The 18,235-nt window shown below is 38.3% G+C and overlaps 2 protein-coding genes across 2 annotated transcripts; both read left to right on the top strand.

Annotated features, from left to right (window-relative positions):
- Window positions 1-453: 453 nt before the first annotated feature.
- On the top strand, window positions 454-5,539 carry LOC139962410 (transmembrane protein 242-like). Its single transcript, XM_071962328.1, has 4 exons — window positions 454-476; window positions 1,238-1,338; window positions 1,711-1,854; window positions 2,443-5,539. Exons 2-4 carry the CDS (start codon window positions 1,291-1,293, stop codon window positions 2,566-2,568), a joined length of 318 nt encoding a protein of 105 aa, XP_071818429.1. The 5' UTR covers window positions 454-476; window positions 1,238-1,290; the 3' UTR covers window positions 2,569-5,539.
- Window positions 5,540-6,052: 513 nt separating this feature from the next.
- Window positions 6,053-16,247, top strand: LOC139963209 (uncharacterized). Its single transcript, XM_071963778.1, has 4 exons — window positions 6,053-6,253; window positions 6,984-8,505; window positions 9,076-9,094; window positions 14,070-16,247. Exons 2-4 carry the CDS (start codon window positions 7,021-7,023, stop codon window positions 15,644-15,646), a joined length of 3,081 nt encoding a protein of 1,026 aa, XP_071819879.1. The 5' UTR covers window positions 6,053-6,253; window positions 6,984-7,020; the 3' UTR covers window positions 15,647-16,247.
- Window positions 16,248-18,235: the final 1,988 nt, after the last annotated feature.

The following is an 18,235-nucleotide window of genomic DNA, read 5'->3' on the forward strand; positions in this document are numbered from 1 at the left end:
CATCTTGGCGGGCCGGGCGCAACCCTGCGGCGAGCCGGACTGTGGCCCGCGGGCCGTAGGTTGGACAACCCTGCCCTAGAGTCTGTCAGTGTTACATAAAGTGAAGCGAAAAGAAGCATCTCTTGATGGCAGAGCTGTTTAGTAGAGTCCACTAGTTCCTCTGATGGATAACACAATCTCAGTATACTTCTCTAGCTCTAGAACCTCCATTCCTGTTTTCTTCAAGCTTGTTGTGGCGGAAGAGGGTTTCAAACAATCAAACTGGAGGGGTACAGCCTTTGACTTTTGAGGAGCAGTGGGTCACCTTACTTTTATTTGATGGTCATACCCCAAACTTACCTCAAGACTGTCTAATACTTCCCAAAAATTGGATCATCAAATGTGATCAAATTTAATGAGGATTCATCTGTTCATTTCCCCAAGCGCCAAATAAAAACGACTTGAAGCAAGCAGACGTTTCAGCCTATCAAGTGAAGGTATTCTACAATGAAGTACTGTACATGTCCAGTGGTAGCAAAAATTATAGATCTGTGGTTGCTTGTAGTTCTGTGGTAGCACTTACAGGCGTATACAAATATAGTACGGCAGCCTAATCCGCGAAGTGCAGTAAGGCGACAGCGATCAGTTTTGTTCGTTCAATATCATGAGTGGATCAATTTCGGATGAAAACCTTGCTTTGCCTAGCAAGCCCAGAACTTACTTAAAAGGTTTTCCTTTATTCGCTTTTTTTTTGTTGCACTTTATCAAATTTTCTCAGCTTTTAAATTCTGCTTCAAGTAGAGTTAGACAAATGAAGTTTTATGCAGGGAGTTCTTATGGAATGCCTAACTGCAGTTACTGAGTTAGCTATATGACACATGACAGTATGGATATGAAGCTGTATAGCATAACGTATGAAATTATTAAATTTTTCCTTACATCATGTTTCACTTAGTTGCACCGACCAAATGCAATACATGGACTTATGCAAGGAACTAAATTCTTAGGAGGAGTGGACAGTGTCAGGGGGTGGGAAGGTAGACCAATAAAAGGGATTTAGGGAAATTACAGTATGACCCCACCCCCCCCCCCTGTCTACACACCATCCCGGGCCTTTGTTAGCATGCTTTCAATTCATATTACACAGGTAGAACACTTTAGCTACATTGGTATTGATTTGTACATTTATTTGTTTTACGTCGAATAGAATACAAATCTGTATAAGTTATATGCATATGGATTCTTATTGTCTTATCAGAGGGGTTATTTCTTGGAAGTGTGGCGTGCTTAGGGGTAATTGGAGGTTTCGCCATGACAGTTGCCCGGGTCAAGAAGAGAAATCCTGCTAGTTTTATGAAGGTACGTCTGTTTTCTGCGTTTTCTAGGTTTGTTGAAATTCAATTTTGAACCGGTATAGCTTTCTGTCTGAATTTATTGTAAAGTATTATGAGTAAACCCCATTGATATGCTTTTGTTTTATTTCATACATGGTATCTTTCTTTCATTAATGGAAGAAGTTGATGATAGTTTATTTTTCAATGAATCGACAATCTGTAATTTAAAAATCATTCAAATCATTTTGAAAATCAGTTCAGTAATAGTCTTACCAATTTGTAAGTAATAAGTCATTTTTGCAATTTCATTTTCTATATAGTAATTAGGTGTTCTCTTAAAGATATGAATACAGAAATGGATAGAACCAATATCGTCATGTCATCTTGTGTTTTGTAGGGTGTGCTTGCAAACCCAGAGCTGGACCAGATGGAGAGTGGCACATCAGTTGGCCTGAGGGCTCTTGGATGGGGGACTGTCTTTGCATTGACTGGAGTTGGAACGTTAAGCTTTGTAACCTGCAAACTGATTGGAGTTAGTTCAGTAAGTCTACATAAGATCTGTAAATCAAACAAATACATCCATCAACTTTTCTTTATTTCTTTTTTGTATATAACTAATCAGAACTCAATCATTATTTCTACAAAAATTATTTTACCAATCATAAAAAAAAAATGTATAAGAAGTTATGAATATTTAAATACTTCAAAGGATTGTAATAAAGGATTTAAAATTCCATTTTGAATTAAAAGTGCAGCTGCCTACAAATAAAGGATTTTCAAAAAAGTGTTATTCTTAAACGAAGAGTGATATTGCAGGATTTACTAAAATTATAGCTTGTCTTTTTGCACTTATAGTATCCACAGGAGGATAATATTCAGATTGCAATGGTGAATTATTATGAAAGGACTTGTGTGTGAAATTGCAATGTTCTTTTTAGTTGCCTGTATCACTTGCAGACTGTGCAAAATGAAATTTCAGTCATTTGTCTGTTATGTCCAAGCCAACAGAAATACCTTTCCATGACAAAAATAGCTTTTCATTTTTGTACCCTCTGTTTGTGAGGTATTTTCCCACAGGAAATTGTAGTGACTCTTGTTGCATTGTATCATGTTCTCTCATATCAAACAGGTTGAAGAGTTTAAAGTAAAATTCCAGTCGGTTGCACCAGAAATCAGGAGAAATGATGCTGCAGAAGTAGAAGCAACAATGTCTGAGCTTCAATCTGGAATCTTTGATGAAAAAGATGGCGGTTGAAGAGAATACAGCGAGACGGAAAAAACCCAGATCTGACGAAAAGTAAAGGGCTATGCAGAAGAGAAAAATTCAGTTGTGCCACTGAGGTCAAGAATTAAGTGTGACTGTTACATTTAATGTCACCAGTATGGACCACAAATATGCTAGAATGATTGCTTATGGTCACTCATTCTCAAACTTCAACGGACATTTTGGCTGTGACCCTCAAAGGGTGTCTTCCTCACTGAAAATATCTAATCATTTAATCAGATTTTTCACGGCATCTGAGAATAATTTGTAGAGTACTTTTAGAAATATTTAGCAATTTTAGTACTCTTCCATTTTGGGGCCTAAAATTCAATGGCCTATCATGTTTTAAGCTGTCGGTGTGTTACATTATTCACCCAAACAAATATTACAACAATAAACAACTTGAAAAAATTATCCGCTAAGCTCTTAGGAGTTATAACCATGAACTGACACACATGTGCTGTATTCTTTTGATGTATTAGAATTTATAGTTACTAAGTTTGTCATTATATCACTGACTTCATCCAGTTTATTTTCATGGAAAATCTTTGACTGAAACTCTTTTTGATTGCACAGTAAAAAATTCATTTGCAGGCCACACCAACTGGTAACATACATGAAAGGGTGACTTAAGGGACAAATTTAAAATTGATGTTGTTATGTACATCAACACCCACTGCTATGGGTCCACGTTTGATTTTCATAACACTGTAAATTTTTGAGAAGTGATCCTTCAGACAAATGAGAGTGTCGTCAGATAAAGTGACTGGACTGTTAAGTCTAAATATCCAGACCATTCGGTCAGTTTCTCAGATGCAACACAAATTTCAATAGGGAAACAAAAGATGGTCTCAAATGACATGTTTACAATACATTACAAACTTGTCAAAGACAAGTGGTGTAAAATGTCATCCAAGGGTGATCTCTTGTTTCTATGAAGTTAAAAGAAGATGTTTTGGTTAAATCATTAGAATTTTATAGAGCAATGGATTAACATCAACATGTAGACCTGCACTGAGGAGCCAATTACATCATCATTTTTTTATTGAACTATAAAATATTAAGACTAAAATTCTACCTCAAGTCATCTTTTAGAGGCATTGAAGACTCGCCCCAAACCGCGTGCTGCCATCTGAAAAAGTTAACTTTCTGTTGCTCGTAAGTGACGTTTTGTTAGTGTCGCTACAAAATGCAGACAGTAATGAAATGTGATACCATGTTATCTTTAGCTGGACCTGAGATGTCCATCGCTGTATCGTTTGTATACTGTGCTGTGGGTATTGACCGCAGCTGTATGTAGTGACTGTACACTAGTGTCTAATTACCCACGGTAGCAAGCTCTGTGTGTATTTTCTGGGATCGACGGTGGTGTTTAGCACTTCTGTTTCACCTCATTTGAAACTAGGTCAAATTACCGGCATTAGACGTTTCTTTTTGCGCGAGTCTTCACACCCTTTAAGACATGGTAATTAACCATAGCTCAATGTGGTTTTAAATACCAGAAAACATTGTTTTACATTTTGGTCTTAGCATCACTATTATGATATCAACCAATATTCTTTTTAACATTATAGGGAATGGAGGAGTTTATTAGCTGCATTTCTATTTCTGTAGGTTATGAGAGAATTTATGATCCTTGAATATTGATAAGATTTGATGAAAGGAAGGTTATATTGTTTTGACATTGTAACACAAGGATAAGGTGGGATATGTTTTCAAGGAACGAATGTATTGTGCAACTGTTACGAAAATGAATGTACCTTATACAAATCATTAATAGCAAACTGTGCAGAATTAATCTCTTTATTAATTGTCTTTACTTGAAACAAAAGGTCTGCTGTAGAATATGTGACTCATAAATTAACATTCCACATATTACTGTACACTTGATCATCAGTATTCTTCGAATCTGATGTACTCTTTATCTGCTCTACTATTGAATATGCATCTGCCTGGTAGCTCACATGTTAAAGAAATTTAGAGCAAATTAATTTCTGACATACTTTTAGTTTTGTATTACATCATCAGCAGAACCCTGCATTGTAGGGATGGAAGTATGTTTAGAAAACAATGCTGAGGATTTGCTTGAAGGTGAGGATGTTGCAAAATCCATAAAACTTAACCTGTGCATTCCATGTCAACCAAGAAACCAACCAGTGTTATCCAAAGATTACATTGTCTCTAAGAGAGAGATAAACTTTAATCTAATATGCTGATATACTACACTGTTAAATTTGGTCCTCTTTCTCCATTTTCTTGTTCCCCACCCTATTCATCCATTATCATGCACCTCCTTTTTCCTGGACTTGACTCTCACCTTACCCTTGTGCGTGTGACAGGGTTTGCTAATGAGGTCATATGATTCTAGCCTTAATAATCCTGGGGATTGGTCACTTAAGACGAAGAATTGGGCTGGACGAAAATGCTGTGAAGTGCTTGACCAATTTAAATGACCACTACATCATGACTTCTTAAATTAATGTAAAGGGACTATGTAAAAGCATTGGGCCCCAATCAGTCCAGCACCCCTTGGATCACCTAACCAATTGGTAACATGAACTCTCAGGACATTGTAGAAGAGTACCATAATGCGTCTTGCCCGGTCCAAAGAGTGCTTGACCAATTTAAATGACCACTACACCATCAATTCTTAAATGAATACAAAGGGACCGCAAAAAAGCTTATGGCCTTATTCAAGACCAGCACGTCTTCAACCACCTAACCGATTGGTGTAATGAACTCTAAGGACAATGTAGAAGAGTACCCTTATGCCTCTTGCCCGGTCCAAAGATTGCTTGACCAATTTAAATGACCACTACATGACTTCTAAAATAAGTGTAACACGACAACGAATAAAAAACATTTGGGCCCTAATCAAGACCAGCATGCCTTGGACCACCTAACCAATGGTTATATGAGCTCTACTGATAATGTAGAAGAGTCCATACTGCATCTTGCCGGATTCAAAAAGTGCTTGACCAATGTAACTGACCACTACATCATCACTTCTTAAATGAGTGTAACAGGACCTCAGAAAATTTTTGGGCCCTAATCCATCCAGCATGCCTTGGATCACCAAACCGATGGGTCATATGAATTCTAATGACATTGTAGAAGAGTAGGCCTACCATAAGGTGTCTTGCCCGGTCCAAAGAGTGCTTGGCCAATTTAATTGACCACTACACCGTCACTTCTAAAATGAATACAAAGGGACCACGAAAAAGCTTTGGGCCCTAATCAAGACCAGCACGTCTTGGACCACCTATCCAATTTGCGTAATGAACTCTAAAGACAATGTAGAAGGGTACTATAATGCGTTTTGCCCGGTCTAAATCGTCTTTAGAGTTCATATTACCCATAGATAAACCTCTTTTATTTTTGGAAAATACCCTAATATCTAGCTATTCCACGACCAAATCTTGAACATCTTGTAAGAAAGCATCCGTCTTGCCATAGGTGTTACGTCGATACCATTGTCGAATAAGTAACTGGATAGGTGGCAGCAAAGATCTTTGTTGGCAGTTACTCATTCGCGAATGTCAAACGAGGAACACGGAATAAGGAACTAACTTCACACCGGGCTGGACGAATGTGGAACTGCGGTAAAGGCATAGATTTTCTGTAGATTCGAACACGACGCTTGATCCAGTTTGGAACGGCTCTTGTACCGCATCAGGTAAATACAAAACACAGAAATACCTGGCATAACTAAACCAAGTAACCCAGACTTTTATTTTTATAAGCCATGTTTGCCTTGAATTAAGCCGAACCCTTCCCAATGTTGCAAATTTTCGTGCATCCGGTACCAATACAAGCCTAGGTTGCAAATGGATAATTTGGATAATAGATAATCTTTCCTCACTCGTGTTTGCTGGTCCCCGCCGGTCCTTACATCGATATCCGTTTGGTTCAAACTTCAACATTCAGTTATTTAGTAAACCTTTGCAATGTTACATTATGTGGTCTGCAGACAGTAACAAACTACCAACGATAATTGCCCCCCTTTCAACCGAGACAACTACAGTAGTATTACTTTGCTATGTAGCATACTGTAGTGTATACTGAAGTCTAAGTGACAACATTGCCAGAAGTATAGGATTAGGCCTAAGTTGAAACCTTACTGTACATAACAATGCATGTTAAGGTGCTTGGATCTATTTAAGTCTTTATTATATAAATTTCTCTAATTCATAAGTTACCTAATGATACCTAGCATATATATCGCGCTAAACACATTCGCATCAAGGCCTGGATAGGTCTATATTGCCTAATTCGATAAGAGATTATTAATAAAAATAATAATAACAATCATATGAATAATTGATTTTGGGAAATGATCACTCCATTAATATTATAATTATAGCAGATACACATAGATTATTACGTTTGGTATCTTTTATTTTCAGTTTTATCAGTATCAAAATCGTATGACGTAGTACCATCATGGTGGATAACAGTTTGATTTTCCTGTTACGGATGTCTTGTATGATGTTACTATACAGCAAGGTGACATGTCTGCCTGGTTCGTGTTCCATGGAAGGTCTGCGTGTCAACTGTAAGAATGCTGGACTCAAAGCTGTTCCAGATCTCCCACCAAATGCTACTGAAGTGGACCTATCATACAACAGTATCACTCAGATCAGCCATGAGCAGTTTAGTAATCTTCCAAACCTCAGACAACTGTCCTTAAGCTTCAACCAAATAACATCAATAGAGGATAACGCATTTTCGTCACTGGGTAAGCTTGTGAGCTTAGAATTGTCAAATAATTCACTTAATGCAATTAGCAGTGCTACATTTCAAGGACTGGATGATTCTTTGCAAATGTTAAGCTTGATGAGTAACCCTCAGTTGACCGTAGAAAACGGTACATTTCAAACCCTCACCAGTATATCTACGCTACTTCTTCAGGATTTCGTCGGTGCCGATGTGTATAACTTTTCGCAAATGACCAATTTGGAATTTCTTACGGCGCCAGATTGTCAAATCCAAAGCTTGAATCCATTGAATTTTCTCGGACTGGAGTCCTTGACAAGTCTGGACTTGGCCGGAAATGTCTTTCACCAATTTCCATCTGCAGTTATTGAACAGCTGCCAGCTCTAGAGAGTTTGAACATGGCACAAAACAGTATCAGCGGGACCGAAGGACCGTTGGTCAGTTCTAACTCTACGATAAGCACACTTAACCTTGACTCCAACAAGCTTGATTCTCTTCATGCAGATACACTTCAGGGAATGACAAACCTCGGTCTTTTGACTCTGACAGACAACAATCTATTTACACTTCCGGAAGGTCTCTTTGATCAGCTGATTGCCAGTTCAGTAGATGTAGAGTTGGCGGGTAACCCCGTCGTATGTGATTGTAGACTTCGCTGGATGACGGCCTGGTTGGAGGCTGCGAATCATCACATCGACGAGGTTGCATGCGCCTTCCCGATGTACCTCTACCAGGAACAGGTGGAGGGTCTTACTCCAGACAAGTTTGTCTGTCTTCCCGAGTCCCCCTCGGGGTCTGTCCAGTATAATGTTATTGTCGGCAGTAATGTAACAATATCAAATCCATTCTCTCACCTAGAATATACAAACTACACCTGGTACTCCACATGCAGTCCAGAACAAGTAGAGATCGAAACCGGAGATACGTATTCATTCGGAACGAATTCCTCCCTGGTCATTACCAACGTCCAGCCATCGTTATGCCCGTATTATGACATGGTGGCAGCAAACATTGCGGGTACGGTCGATGCGACTGTGATCTTACAACTTTCAGGAGTGACTCACGGACCGAGTGTATTGGTCATCGCTCTTAGTGTGGCAGTGGGCGTGGTTGGCTTGATTGCTATAGCAGCCTTGGTGTGCCATTTCAGTCGTGTTCGGAAGTTTAGTAGAGCCATGAACATGTTGCGTTATAATAACTTTTCAGATGATGCCTAAACTTGACCTTGGAAACCATGTAGGAATCATTCTACTGAAGCAATACTTCTAACTATGAAAGGAAGAGGGTGGGGAGGGGGGGGGAGGGTCGAGGCATACATAATTGGTATAAGTGACAGTTGCATTGTTGCAATCATATAACATGTCTTTGTGTGTTCCACCCTCATATCATCTTAAGTAAGGGCATCTTAGATAGATCTCATAGTTGGTATTCATCTCAATTTTGTACAGTTTAAGGGAGAAGAGTCTATAACAATACAGTTCATAAGCTGACTTCAAATATTTTGGTACTGTTGTGACTGAAGAAAAAACTTTTGAACATATGATTTTGATGTAAGATTTGTTGGGGTGGTAAGTACTATCATGGAAAAAGTGTCAGGAGAATAACCCCCCGCAAAAATTTAGAATATGGAATCATCAATTGATCGCCGATTAAATAATTATAATAGCAATGAATTAATGACTGATACTAAGGATTGTGAAATGTGTCTTGAATGGTAATTTGGTTTACATTTTGATATGAATATGCACAAATTAATTTTTTACTGAAATTATCATTTTCAGCTGAAATGTATGGATTTGGGTATGAGTGAAGTTCAAGCAAGGAAAGTAGACTCATTTTCACTTTTTTTTATTTTTATTTTTTATGTGTTTAGTGTATTTGAAATACCAAGTATAAAGAGGCTTTATGTGAGCTTTGTCTCATCAGAGGTTAACCCATACTTTAGACATATTTTGTGTGTAGAATTCCTGTACTTGAAATTATATTATATTGTAATATCCCTTATACAGAATAGGTTTCTATCGCAGAAGTAACGTAATCACAGAAGGTGTTGCCTGCTAAGTCATTACGTATCCACAGCAAGAGTACCTCACTTTTTTACTCCATTTTCCTTTTCATGACCTATGGTACTTTCTCTCAGAGCTGGACTGAGCAGGCTACAGCAGGGAGGTATAAACAAAGTTCCTTGACTTATGTTGAATCAGACAGTAACATATCTCATTTACATAATAATATTTATGTATTAGTAGTTTGAATAATCATAACCTTATTCATATATGTATAAAGAAAGCCTTAATCCTCTGTCAGTTGAGACAATTTTTCCTATGCTCATGAAACTCTGTATTACCCTCTCGTGTCATGCTTCAAAGCACTCATCTCTAACAGTGTGAACAATTCAAGACCATTATCGGATAGATACCAGATACATAGCATTCATACTGTCAGTGCAAGTGTTTTAAAGTGTGAAATGAACGTAACTGCATAGAGAAGATTGCCCCAACTGCATGCATGGATGTTATCCTTTGGTCGTTTCTGTATTCATTTCACGTGCAGTTTATACATCTTGTACGAGTGTACACAAGTCTATTCAACTATCACGGGTGGTACAATATCACTGTACTGTTGACATTTCTACGATCCTGTATTCAGATTATGCTATATATATATATATATATACATATATATATATATATGCAAAACATAAACAGTATATATGGAGATAAAAAAAATGTATTTATATGTGTGGTATATAAAATATACAAACAAGTGCAAATATAGTTCCATCTCTCCTATCTTGTCCTCGATTTATGCCCTCGATATTTGTGAAATTGATGTAGTGTCAAATATGTATCCCCTTAAATGTTACAAGTCGTACGGGAGAGGAGAGGGGGGAGGGGGGGTGTACATCACTATCCCATACTAAATCAACCTCATTGACTCCTGCACTAGCCCAAAAAAATCGCGCTTCCCATCCCAGTTCCTTCACCCACAAGAACACAAGACTTTCCAAGCCCAAATGAGAACAGCGAACGATTAATTTCAAGGTTTACAGTTTGTGAATGACAGTACCTGATATTGCTTTCTGCTATTGTAGTTTTCTTAGTGGTAGCTTTCCTGTAGGAAATTTTACTCATCCATTTATTGCCAGAAGTTTGCGATGGCATAAATTTGGTAATAAATTGTGACATAACAACAGCGGGCACGTTCGCCTTTACAAAGAGTTCAAAAGAAATATGCGTTGCTTTTTCATTTTTTTTTCTTTCGAAGAGACATAATGGTTCAAAATAACAATAATCATAACTTTAGGGTAACAAAAACAAATTTGAAAATTTTGGACAATTCAAGAATTAACCATACGATGAAAAAGGTATACGGAAAGCATAATGAGTAACTTATTCAGTATTGTTTGTTTATTGTGCGCTTAACTCGAACACGTCCCATTCAGCTATCCATCATTCTGTTCGAATTGAAAGTCAAAACTACGGAAGACAAATAAAGCCATGGCAAAAAAAATAAATAAATAAATAAAATACCGTTTCTGCAACTTTTGCTAGTCTTCTATGTTGTTTAACGCCATTTCTGTTTTGTCTCAAAAGTCGCAAAAGTGATCCATTAGAAAAGTAAGCTTTTCAATCTATTTAACTGAGTCACTAAACTCTAAAAAGTTAGTCTGTAGGTTCAATCTAATTGAGATTTAATTAAGCTCAAGATATTCTGAAACATTCGTATCAAAAATTCCTTCGAACAATTTCAACATTTCGTTGACAACCCTTCAGTGGTTGACGAACTTCGGAAATGTAAAGGGTTATATTTCAATCATGTCAATGAAGTGATTATTAAATGTTATCCAGCATTAAAAGTAACTATTGTGGGTATGTAATGTCAAACTATACTATTTTGCCTCATGTCGATCTTGCATGTTATATTTATCAAATTTCTATATCACAGACTTATTCGTTATGAATTACAGGATGAATCCACAGGAGTAGAGGTGGGGGGGGGGGGGGTGATGGTGGCCAAAAATTGATTCAGTCAGAGAGGGCATTACGTTTACCAACAGTGCTTTTCGTCATCTACTAACTATTAGCGAGGTATCGGTACAGGGAGATGGAAGGGGCGATGTTATTGTACAACTGGTTACTTCGTAGGAATTAGGAGTAGGCATCAGCTCATATACGTATACACTGAGTAATGTGCCACTTCCCAGCCCACCTCATCCTCTAAAAACAATACCAAACTGCTATGGAAGTTCAGTATACGTGCAACTCTGCTAAAATCGTTGTAACATTCAAATCCCCATAAACTTGTATGCCATTTGAGTCCGGCCATTACATTATGTCGTATGTGCAATATACGTTCAGTACCTAAATGACCGGTGATGTACGATGGTGTTCACACCGTACTAGTACGCCTCTCATTACAACGGTATCTCTTATCACCAGCGGCAACAACTTGCATGTGAGAATTAGGGTAACATTTTCCATATACACCAGCTTGCCAACCCAGCTTGCTTTATGTGTGTGTCCCTACTCTCAGACTCAGATCGACTTGGTGATAAACAACTTGCAAAGTGATTCGCGCGAAAGGTCCAGCAGCTGCAGATAACAAGTTACTGTTACACTCTCTTCATGAGAAGCTGGACAAGAAGCTCCTTGGAAAGGCAAATAAAGTTCCTGCAGTGAAAATATTTGAATTTTGATTACGATGCGGGTGCCCAAGTGATGTATGGGTACAAAGGTCGTTCGTGACGAACCGAACATGTGTGCTTCAAAATCTGATTAGAAAGTTTATGTCAACTAAAGGAAGGCTTTGTATTAGGGTAAAATTCTCATTATTGTCATTACTCGTGAAAACACAACTGCTACAACAAACTTGCATAATCGGAAGGCATATAGATATAGTAGGTCGATACGTGTATGTATGTAAACCCACCAGCCATTCGGACAAAGAACTCCTACCAGTGTTGGATTAATGTAGTAAGTATTCTGTTTTCTTCATCATTGCAGTCAGGTGTCAATCGAATAGTAATAAACAGCAAGCTGACAAAATGGAAATGCTAGATTTCTTAAATTACTTTATTGTGTCTGTATCTTTGTTTATTCTTTGTGGAAATCACTTCCTGCAGTTGTTTAATGAAATAATGTTGTCCATGTGTCGTTTTGTGTGTAGGATATGGTAGTTAAGCTTGGATGGACGAACTAGGCCTACGGTATGTAAATCAACATATGGCACGTCTTAACTGGATTTACCACTAAGCATTAAGATATAGTCCCTTACGTCATCCTTGGAAAAAGTGTCATTGAAATGTTAGCACACTGGTCTCGATGTAGCACACATGTAGTTCGCCGTGACGCAAGGATTTAAAATCCAAACGAGACCGCCATCATTGGCAATCAGTCAATCACTGTCATATATGCGCTGTTGATAAGGAAACCCCAATTAATTTAGGTTAAACGTAGCTGCATTGTCTTGTTTCATGATAACTAATAATAATAATAAAGGCCTATACATGCCATTTTCACTCAACCGTATCGTTGTTTGGTATCTCTATCGAAAAAAATAATAGAAATGTTAGTAGCTTACAAACATATGTTGCGAAAATATGATAAATAGGCTTATGCTAATGGTTTGATCAGGGTAAAAACGAACAGAAACTAGACAGCAGGGATTCTCAATAAGCCGACCAAATCCGGTCCACAAAAGTTTTCAATTCGGCCCGCCTCCGGCCAAAAAAAAACAAACAAAAAACGGCCCACAATCTTGCACTAATTGAGTATATGTAGGCTTTTAATATGTTTACGCATGATAACCCTTTATCGGTTTACCCTGAACATCGCTCGATCTAAGTAAAGGGATATTTTTCATTCTCTTTAGCTGACTATCTGCTCCACCCTCACCTTCTAACGGTTCTTACTTATTAGTTTAGAGACACTTGCTCTACGGAGATACAAACTCATTACTTCATCACGACATGCAGCCATGATAACAGTTGCTCAATCTAAACTGAACGCGTACTAAACTTGGGTCTTAGGCCTACTATATAAACCCTCTTTCCAAATCCTTCTGTTGATGTTTAGTTGTTGGTCAATAGATTTAATATGGGTAGGCCGGGGCTGAACTAGTATAGCCATGACGTCGTGAAGAAGCCGTACTGTTTTACGTTGAGGTTTACCGAGAGAGGTGGTGGTCAGGTATATCGTCCTTACCTACAGAGAAGAGTAACTCCTTTACCAGTAGCTGAAGGAGAAGAAATATGCTAATTAGAATGAACTAAACACAGTATGAGTCTTCTGTTACCATTTGTGACAATTCCAGTAAAGATGTACATAAATTGTAATGTTAAGCACTTCATTGTTGGTGTATAGAAATGTTAACCCGATTATAACTGCTTTTACCAGGTATAATGCATATACGCTTTATCGTTTGCTTTCCTCATAACATGGTCCTTGCTTATACGTTTTGTGTAGTGTTCTTGCTGTTGGGAGTAAGGGGGTGGGGGACGGGGATTCAGATGCCTGAGTGTGTCGCTTGTGAGTTCCCTATAGCACAGATATGCGTAGCACAACCATTCCAAAAAAAATGTTGCATGGGGATATCCTCTTCCCTTCCCCACCAAATCGACCCAAATGGCTCAAGTGTACCCTTGGAAGTGAAGATATATGACTGATGCAAGAAATCACTGTCGTAGTTCAATATTAAACATTAACTGACTGTTACAACTCAATGGATTAGATCTGCGAATTGATACTTTGATCTGTGATCTTTCCTTTTACAGACAAATTAACATTCAACGACTCCTGTGAAAAGCAAAGAATGGATCGAACAACAGCCAATTGTAGGCTAGGCTTGAAGTACCTGATACTGTTCATCACCATAGCAACCGTTGTGTCAGAAAAGACTTGTCCAAATCGTTGTACCTGTACCGACGATGACGTAGATTGTTCGGATTTAGAGTTGACGGAGATACCGACAGACCTTCCAACGACGGCTACGAGTATTGATCTATCGGGGAATGCGATCACCGCATTGAATGCGTCAGATTTCTCTGACCTATCAGGTTTGATGACGTTGGACCTTACAGACAACCTAATATTAGACATCGAAGACAATGCTTTTGGACTTTTAGGAAACCTTGAAGTCCTGAAATTGGCAAACAATTCTTTAAAAGTTATCAAAGCATTGACTCTAAGCGGGTTGAACAACCTTCAAATTCTTCAACTAAGCTTTAATCCTGATTTGGAAATAAGTGAGGGCGCTCTTCAAGTTGCTTCTACCCTAGTTACGTTAGAAATGAACGGCTGTGGTGTCGACGCAGGGCGATACGACTTTTCTGATATGAGATCGCTTCGCAGCCTCGAACTATCATATTGTGACTTGCATCAGATAGATCCTGAAAAATTCAAAAACCTCGAAAGCCTAGAATCATTAGATTTATCTGATAATAAATTTCAGGTTTTTCCTTCTGAAACGATAACCGAACTTCGTAAATTGACGGTACTCAACTGCAGAAATAACGACATCGATTTACACGAAGGCAAACTTCTGACAGAGCCCTCGATGCTCACTGTTTTGCATTTGGATAACAATGCTATCAATTCAATTCACGAAAAGACATTACACGATATGAGACAGCTACAAAACCTAACACTAACCAACAACGGCCTGCGTACTTTACCAGAAACCATGTTTACTGGAATTCCCGCCATTGGCAAGTTGTCTCTTTCCTTAGCAGGAAACCGTCTGGACTGTGATTGCGAATTACGGTGGATGTTGTCATGGATACATGAAAATGAGATTGATGACGTAAGATGCGTCGAACCTGAACAAAACAAGTTTCACGTATTGAAAATGCTAGAACCAGAGCAGCTAGCTTGTCCTCCTTACGAAATCGCGGGACAACATATCTACCGGGCTCTGGAAGGCGAAGATGTAACCATGGGATGCCCTATATTCATTGATGACTACACAACAGTGCACTGGAGTTCCGATTGCGGGGAACTTGTTCCAATCCCATCCACTTTTCCTTTCGAATATCCATATTCAATTAATGAAGATCACGCCCTCATTATTGATTCCGTCACCACGGACGCATGTGACACGTACGTCTGTCAAGCGCAGACTACAGCTGGTTCGCTGACTACGGAACTGACATTAGAGGTTCTGGAGGCGACAAACAATCTTAACGGAGTCGTTATTGCTCTTAGCGTTGGTATGACTATCTTCGCACTCTTAATCATCGTTGCTTTGGTGATGCTGGGATTACGTCATCGGCGGGATCGACCAGAGGATAGACCCACAACCGGACCCTACAGTAATCTAACCGAATCTCTGACAGAAATGGCCGAGGAATGACTAAATGTAGCCAGTTTCAATTGCCGTTTTTACTTTCTATTTTCTGCGACTGACTAACGTTGCGTCGCCGATTCCAAGTTGACAAAATTCTTTTAAAACCATCAGATAAGCTGTTGATACATGCATCGCAATCACTCCTTTGACAACATTTATTATAAAATAAATATTCCTGATGAAAAGGATTATTCCGATTTTTGAATGATGTTCACTTAGAATGCGTTAGACTAATTACTGCTGTAATTACAGTTAAGTTTCAAAATCTCGATATAGAGAAGTTTGCATGTTATCATTAAACATAAAAAGGTTACTGCTGTTCGAAATCAAACCATGTACATCTAGTTTTATTCTGCATTTGTACTAAGATTAAGCCTTGAACTATTAATCCCGAACACTTTTCTTATGTCTGGGTTTAGTTCAGGATAGTGTTTGTTTAGTATCAAAGGCTGAAGTACAGTATACTGTGTCTCAAAAAGGCTTCCGTACTGTGTCGAAGTTCACCAATGATATTCGTCAATATTTAATTTGTGTATAATTATGTGAGTGTGAACTGCATTGCCTTTCGTTTTTTCTCTCGATATAATTCAGGTGTTGGGGAAAGTGGGGGCGGTAGGGCGGAGGCCACGGCAGAGCCGTATATAGAGATATCTCTATATAGAGATATCTCTATATACGGCTCTGGGCCACGGCGAAAACAACGTTAGTGCCCCGGATGTACGTTTATCTTATCTTTATTGAACTTCATTGAACTGTATTGTTTCTGTTATTTTCTTGGAATTATTTACAAGTAAATTTTAATAAACTAATTAATGTTTGATTAATTGATGAACTAATCTTGCCAGTGAGTTGACCTCAACCTGGTCGTCGAGTAAGGAGGGGTGGGGGGGGGGGCGACCTGCTCTCTCCACAGTTTGTTTAGTAGGGAACACAAAAACACCCACTTTAGGTGGCTTGGAGCTTTCCATGAAGATGGAGGGTATTTTAACAGCTCCCACCCCCCCCCCCAACAACAACAACACCGCTCTTCTAGTCGCTTATATATGATTAATATGATAAAGAGCGTCCAACAGAATTGATCGCGAATAAAATATGAAAATTGTGCATGTAACGAGCAGTAACGTCCTCCTTGTAAGTATTGTACAATGCTAAATCCCAATCACAACGTACACAGCGACCAATCGCGACAAGTATTGTACGTGCTGTGTGTACACTAGTCTGCATGTACACTGTGCTATATGGTACATACAAACATACACGGGAAATACACTGTACGATAGCAGTACATTGCATATACCGTATCACGTGAGTAAAAGTGTACCAGCGAAACCTATGAAACTGGCCCGCCCTCTAAAAATTCCTAGCTGAGAGAATGCCTTTAAAAGTAATTAATAACCTGCACGGCTCACACGAATAATGAAAAGCACACAAACTGATCTAAACATCTTGTCTATACAAGCAATATCGTGACATGTCTTTGAAAGCCGCCTGGCGGGTGCTCACCGCAGTTTACCCATCGATTCATGCTCAGATCCACTCTCGACGATGACACGTAGTTAAGCTCAACGTGAACTTACAATCCCCTTCCCTTCCCATCACCTCACCCCCCCTTAACCCACGTTGAGAAGCAATTCGACTCACATAGTTCATGAGGCAAATGATAGTTGAGTTCTACACTAAAGTCTTATCATATATTGTCCTATGGCAGCACATTGTCTATTTTAAACAAGACTAAGTACACATAGATAAAGATAACATAATAGTTTGTAATCTTGTATAGGCTCTATACATAGACATCTTCAATATCCTATTAAAGTCAAGTTTTCTGTTTTCAGTGTTCACTCGAGGTCGGACTAATATTATAACTCCATTAATTTTGCATCAAACGCGCCACCGTCTGTGAGATATGTCAAACTGTCTATTTTAAAGGCGTCTCTTCTCTCGCTTGGATTTGATTACATGGTATTCTATTCTCTACTGTATGTGTGTCTTGGAGCTTTCATTTTAATTACGAATTTACAAAGATGGTGCTGAAAAATAGCAATTCCCACATACATACATACATACACACACACATACATACACACACGCATACACATATACATATATAAAGCATTGAAGAAACGTCTTTCTTTCCTTGCGAGACACTTTCAATTCATAAAAGAGATGTTATCATAAATTCATAAAATGAAATTTCAAATTATTTAACAGCTACAGCAAGAACCAGCCGAGCAGGGCATTTGCAATCCCTGAAGACACGAACGGGCGACATTGTTCTATACTTAAATATGCAAGAAGTGCACTTAAGTACCAGCAATTCCCAGCGGTTCCGCTATAGCTTTTATATGTGACGTGGCGAATATATATATATATATATATATATATATATATATATATATATATATATATATATATATATATATATATATATATATATATATATATATATATATATATATATATATATATATATATATATATATATAATAGTATTACTCTACTCCTGTATTGCATGAGCACTCTCTTCTGATGTTTCCTCAACATCTTTGCATTAATAATACATGAAGTTTAATTTACTCTGTTCTTCTGTCATAT

Source organism: Apostichopus japonicus, chromosome 21 (assembly GCF_037975245.1).
Source record: "Apostichopus japonicus isolate 1M-3 chromosome 21, ASM3797524v1, whole genome shotgun sequence".
NCBI lineage: Eukaryota > Metazoa > Echinodermata > Holothuroidea > Aspidochirotida > Stichopodidae > Apostichopus > Apostichopus japonicus.

Coding starts and splice junctions, on each gene's coding strand:
- LOC139962410 (XM_071962328.1), top strand. CDS start 1,291: ATGACAGTTGCCCGGGTCAAGAAGAGAAATCCTGCTAGTTTTATGAAG. Junction 1,339..1,710: donor ATCCTGCTAGTTTTATGAAG/GTACGTCTGTTT, acceptor TGTGTTTTGTAG/GGTGTGCTTGCAAACCCAGA. Junction 1,855..2,442: donor AACTGATTGGAGTTAGTTCA/GTAAGTCTACAT, acceptor CATATCAAACAG/GTTGAAGAGTTTAAAGTAAA.
- LOC139963209 (XM_071963778.1), top strand. CDS start 7,021: ATGGTGGATAACAGTTTGATTTTCCTGTTACGGATGTCTTGTATGATG.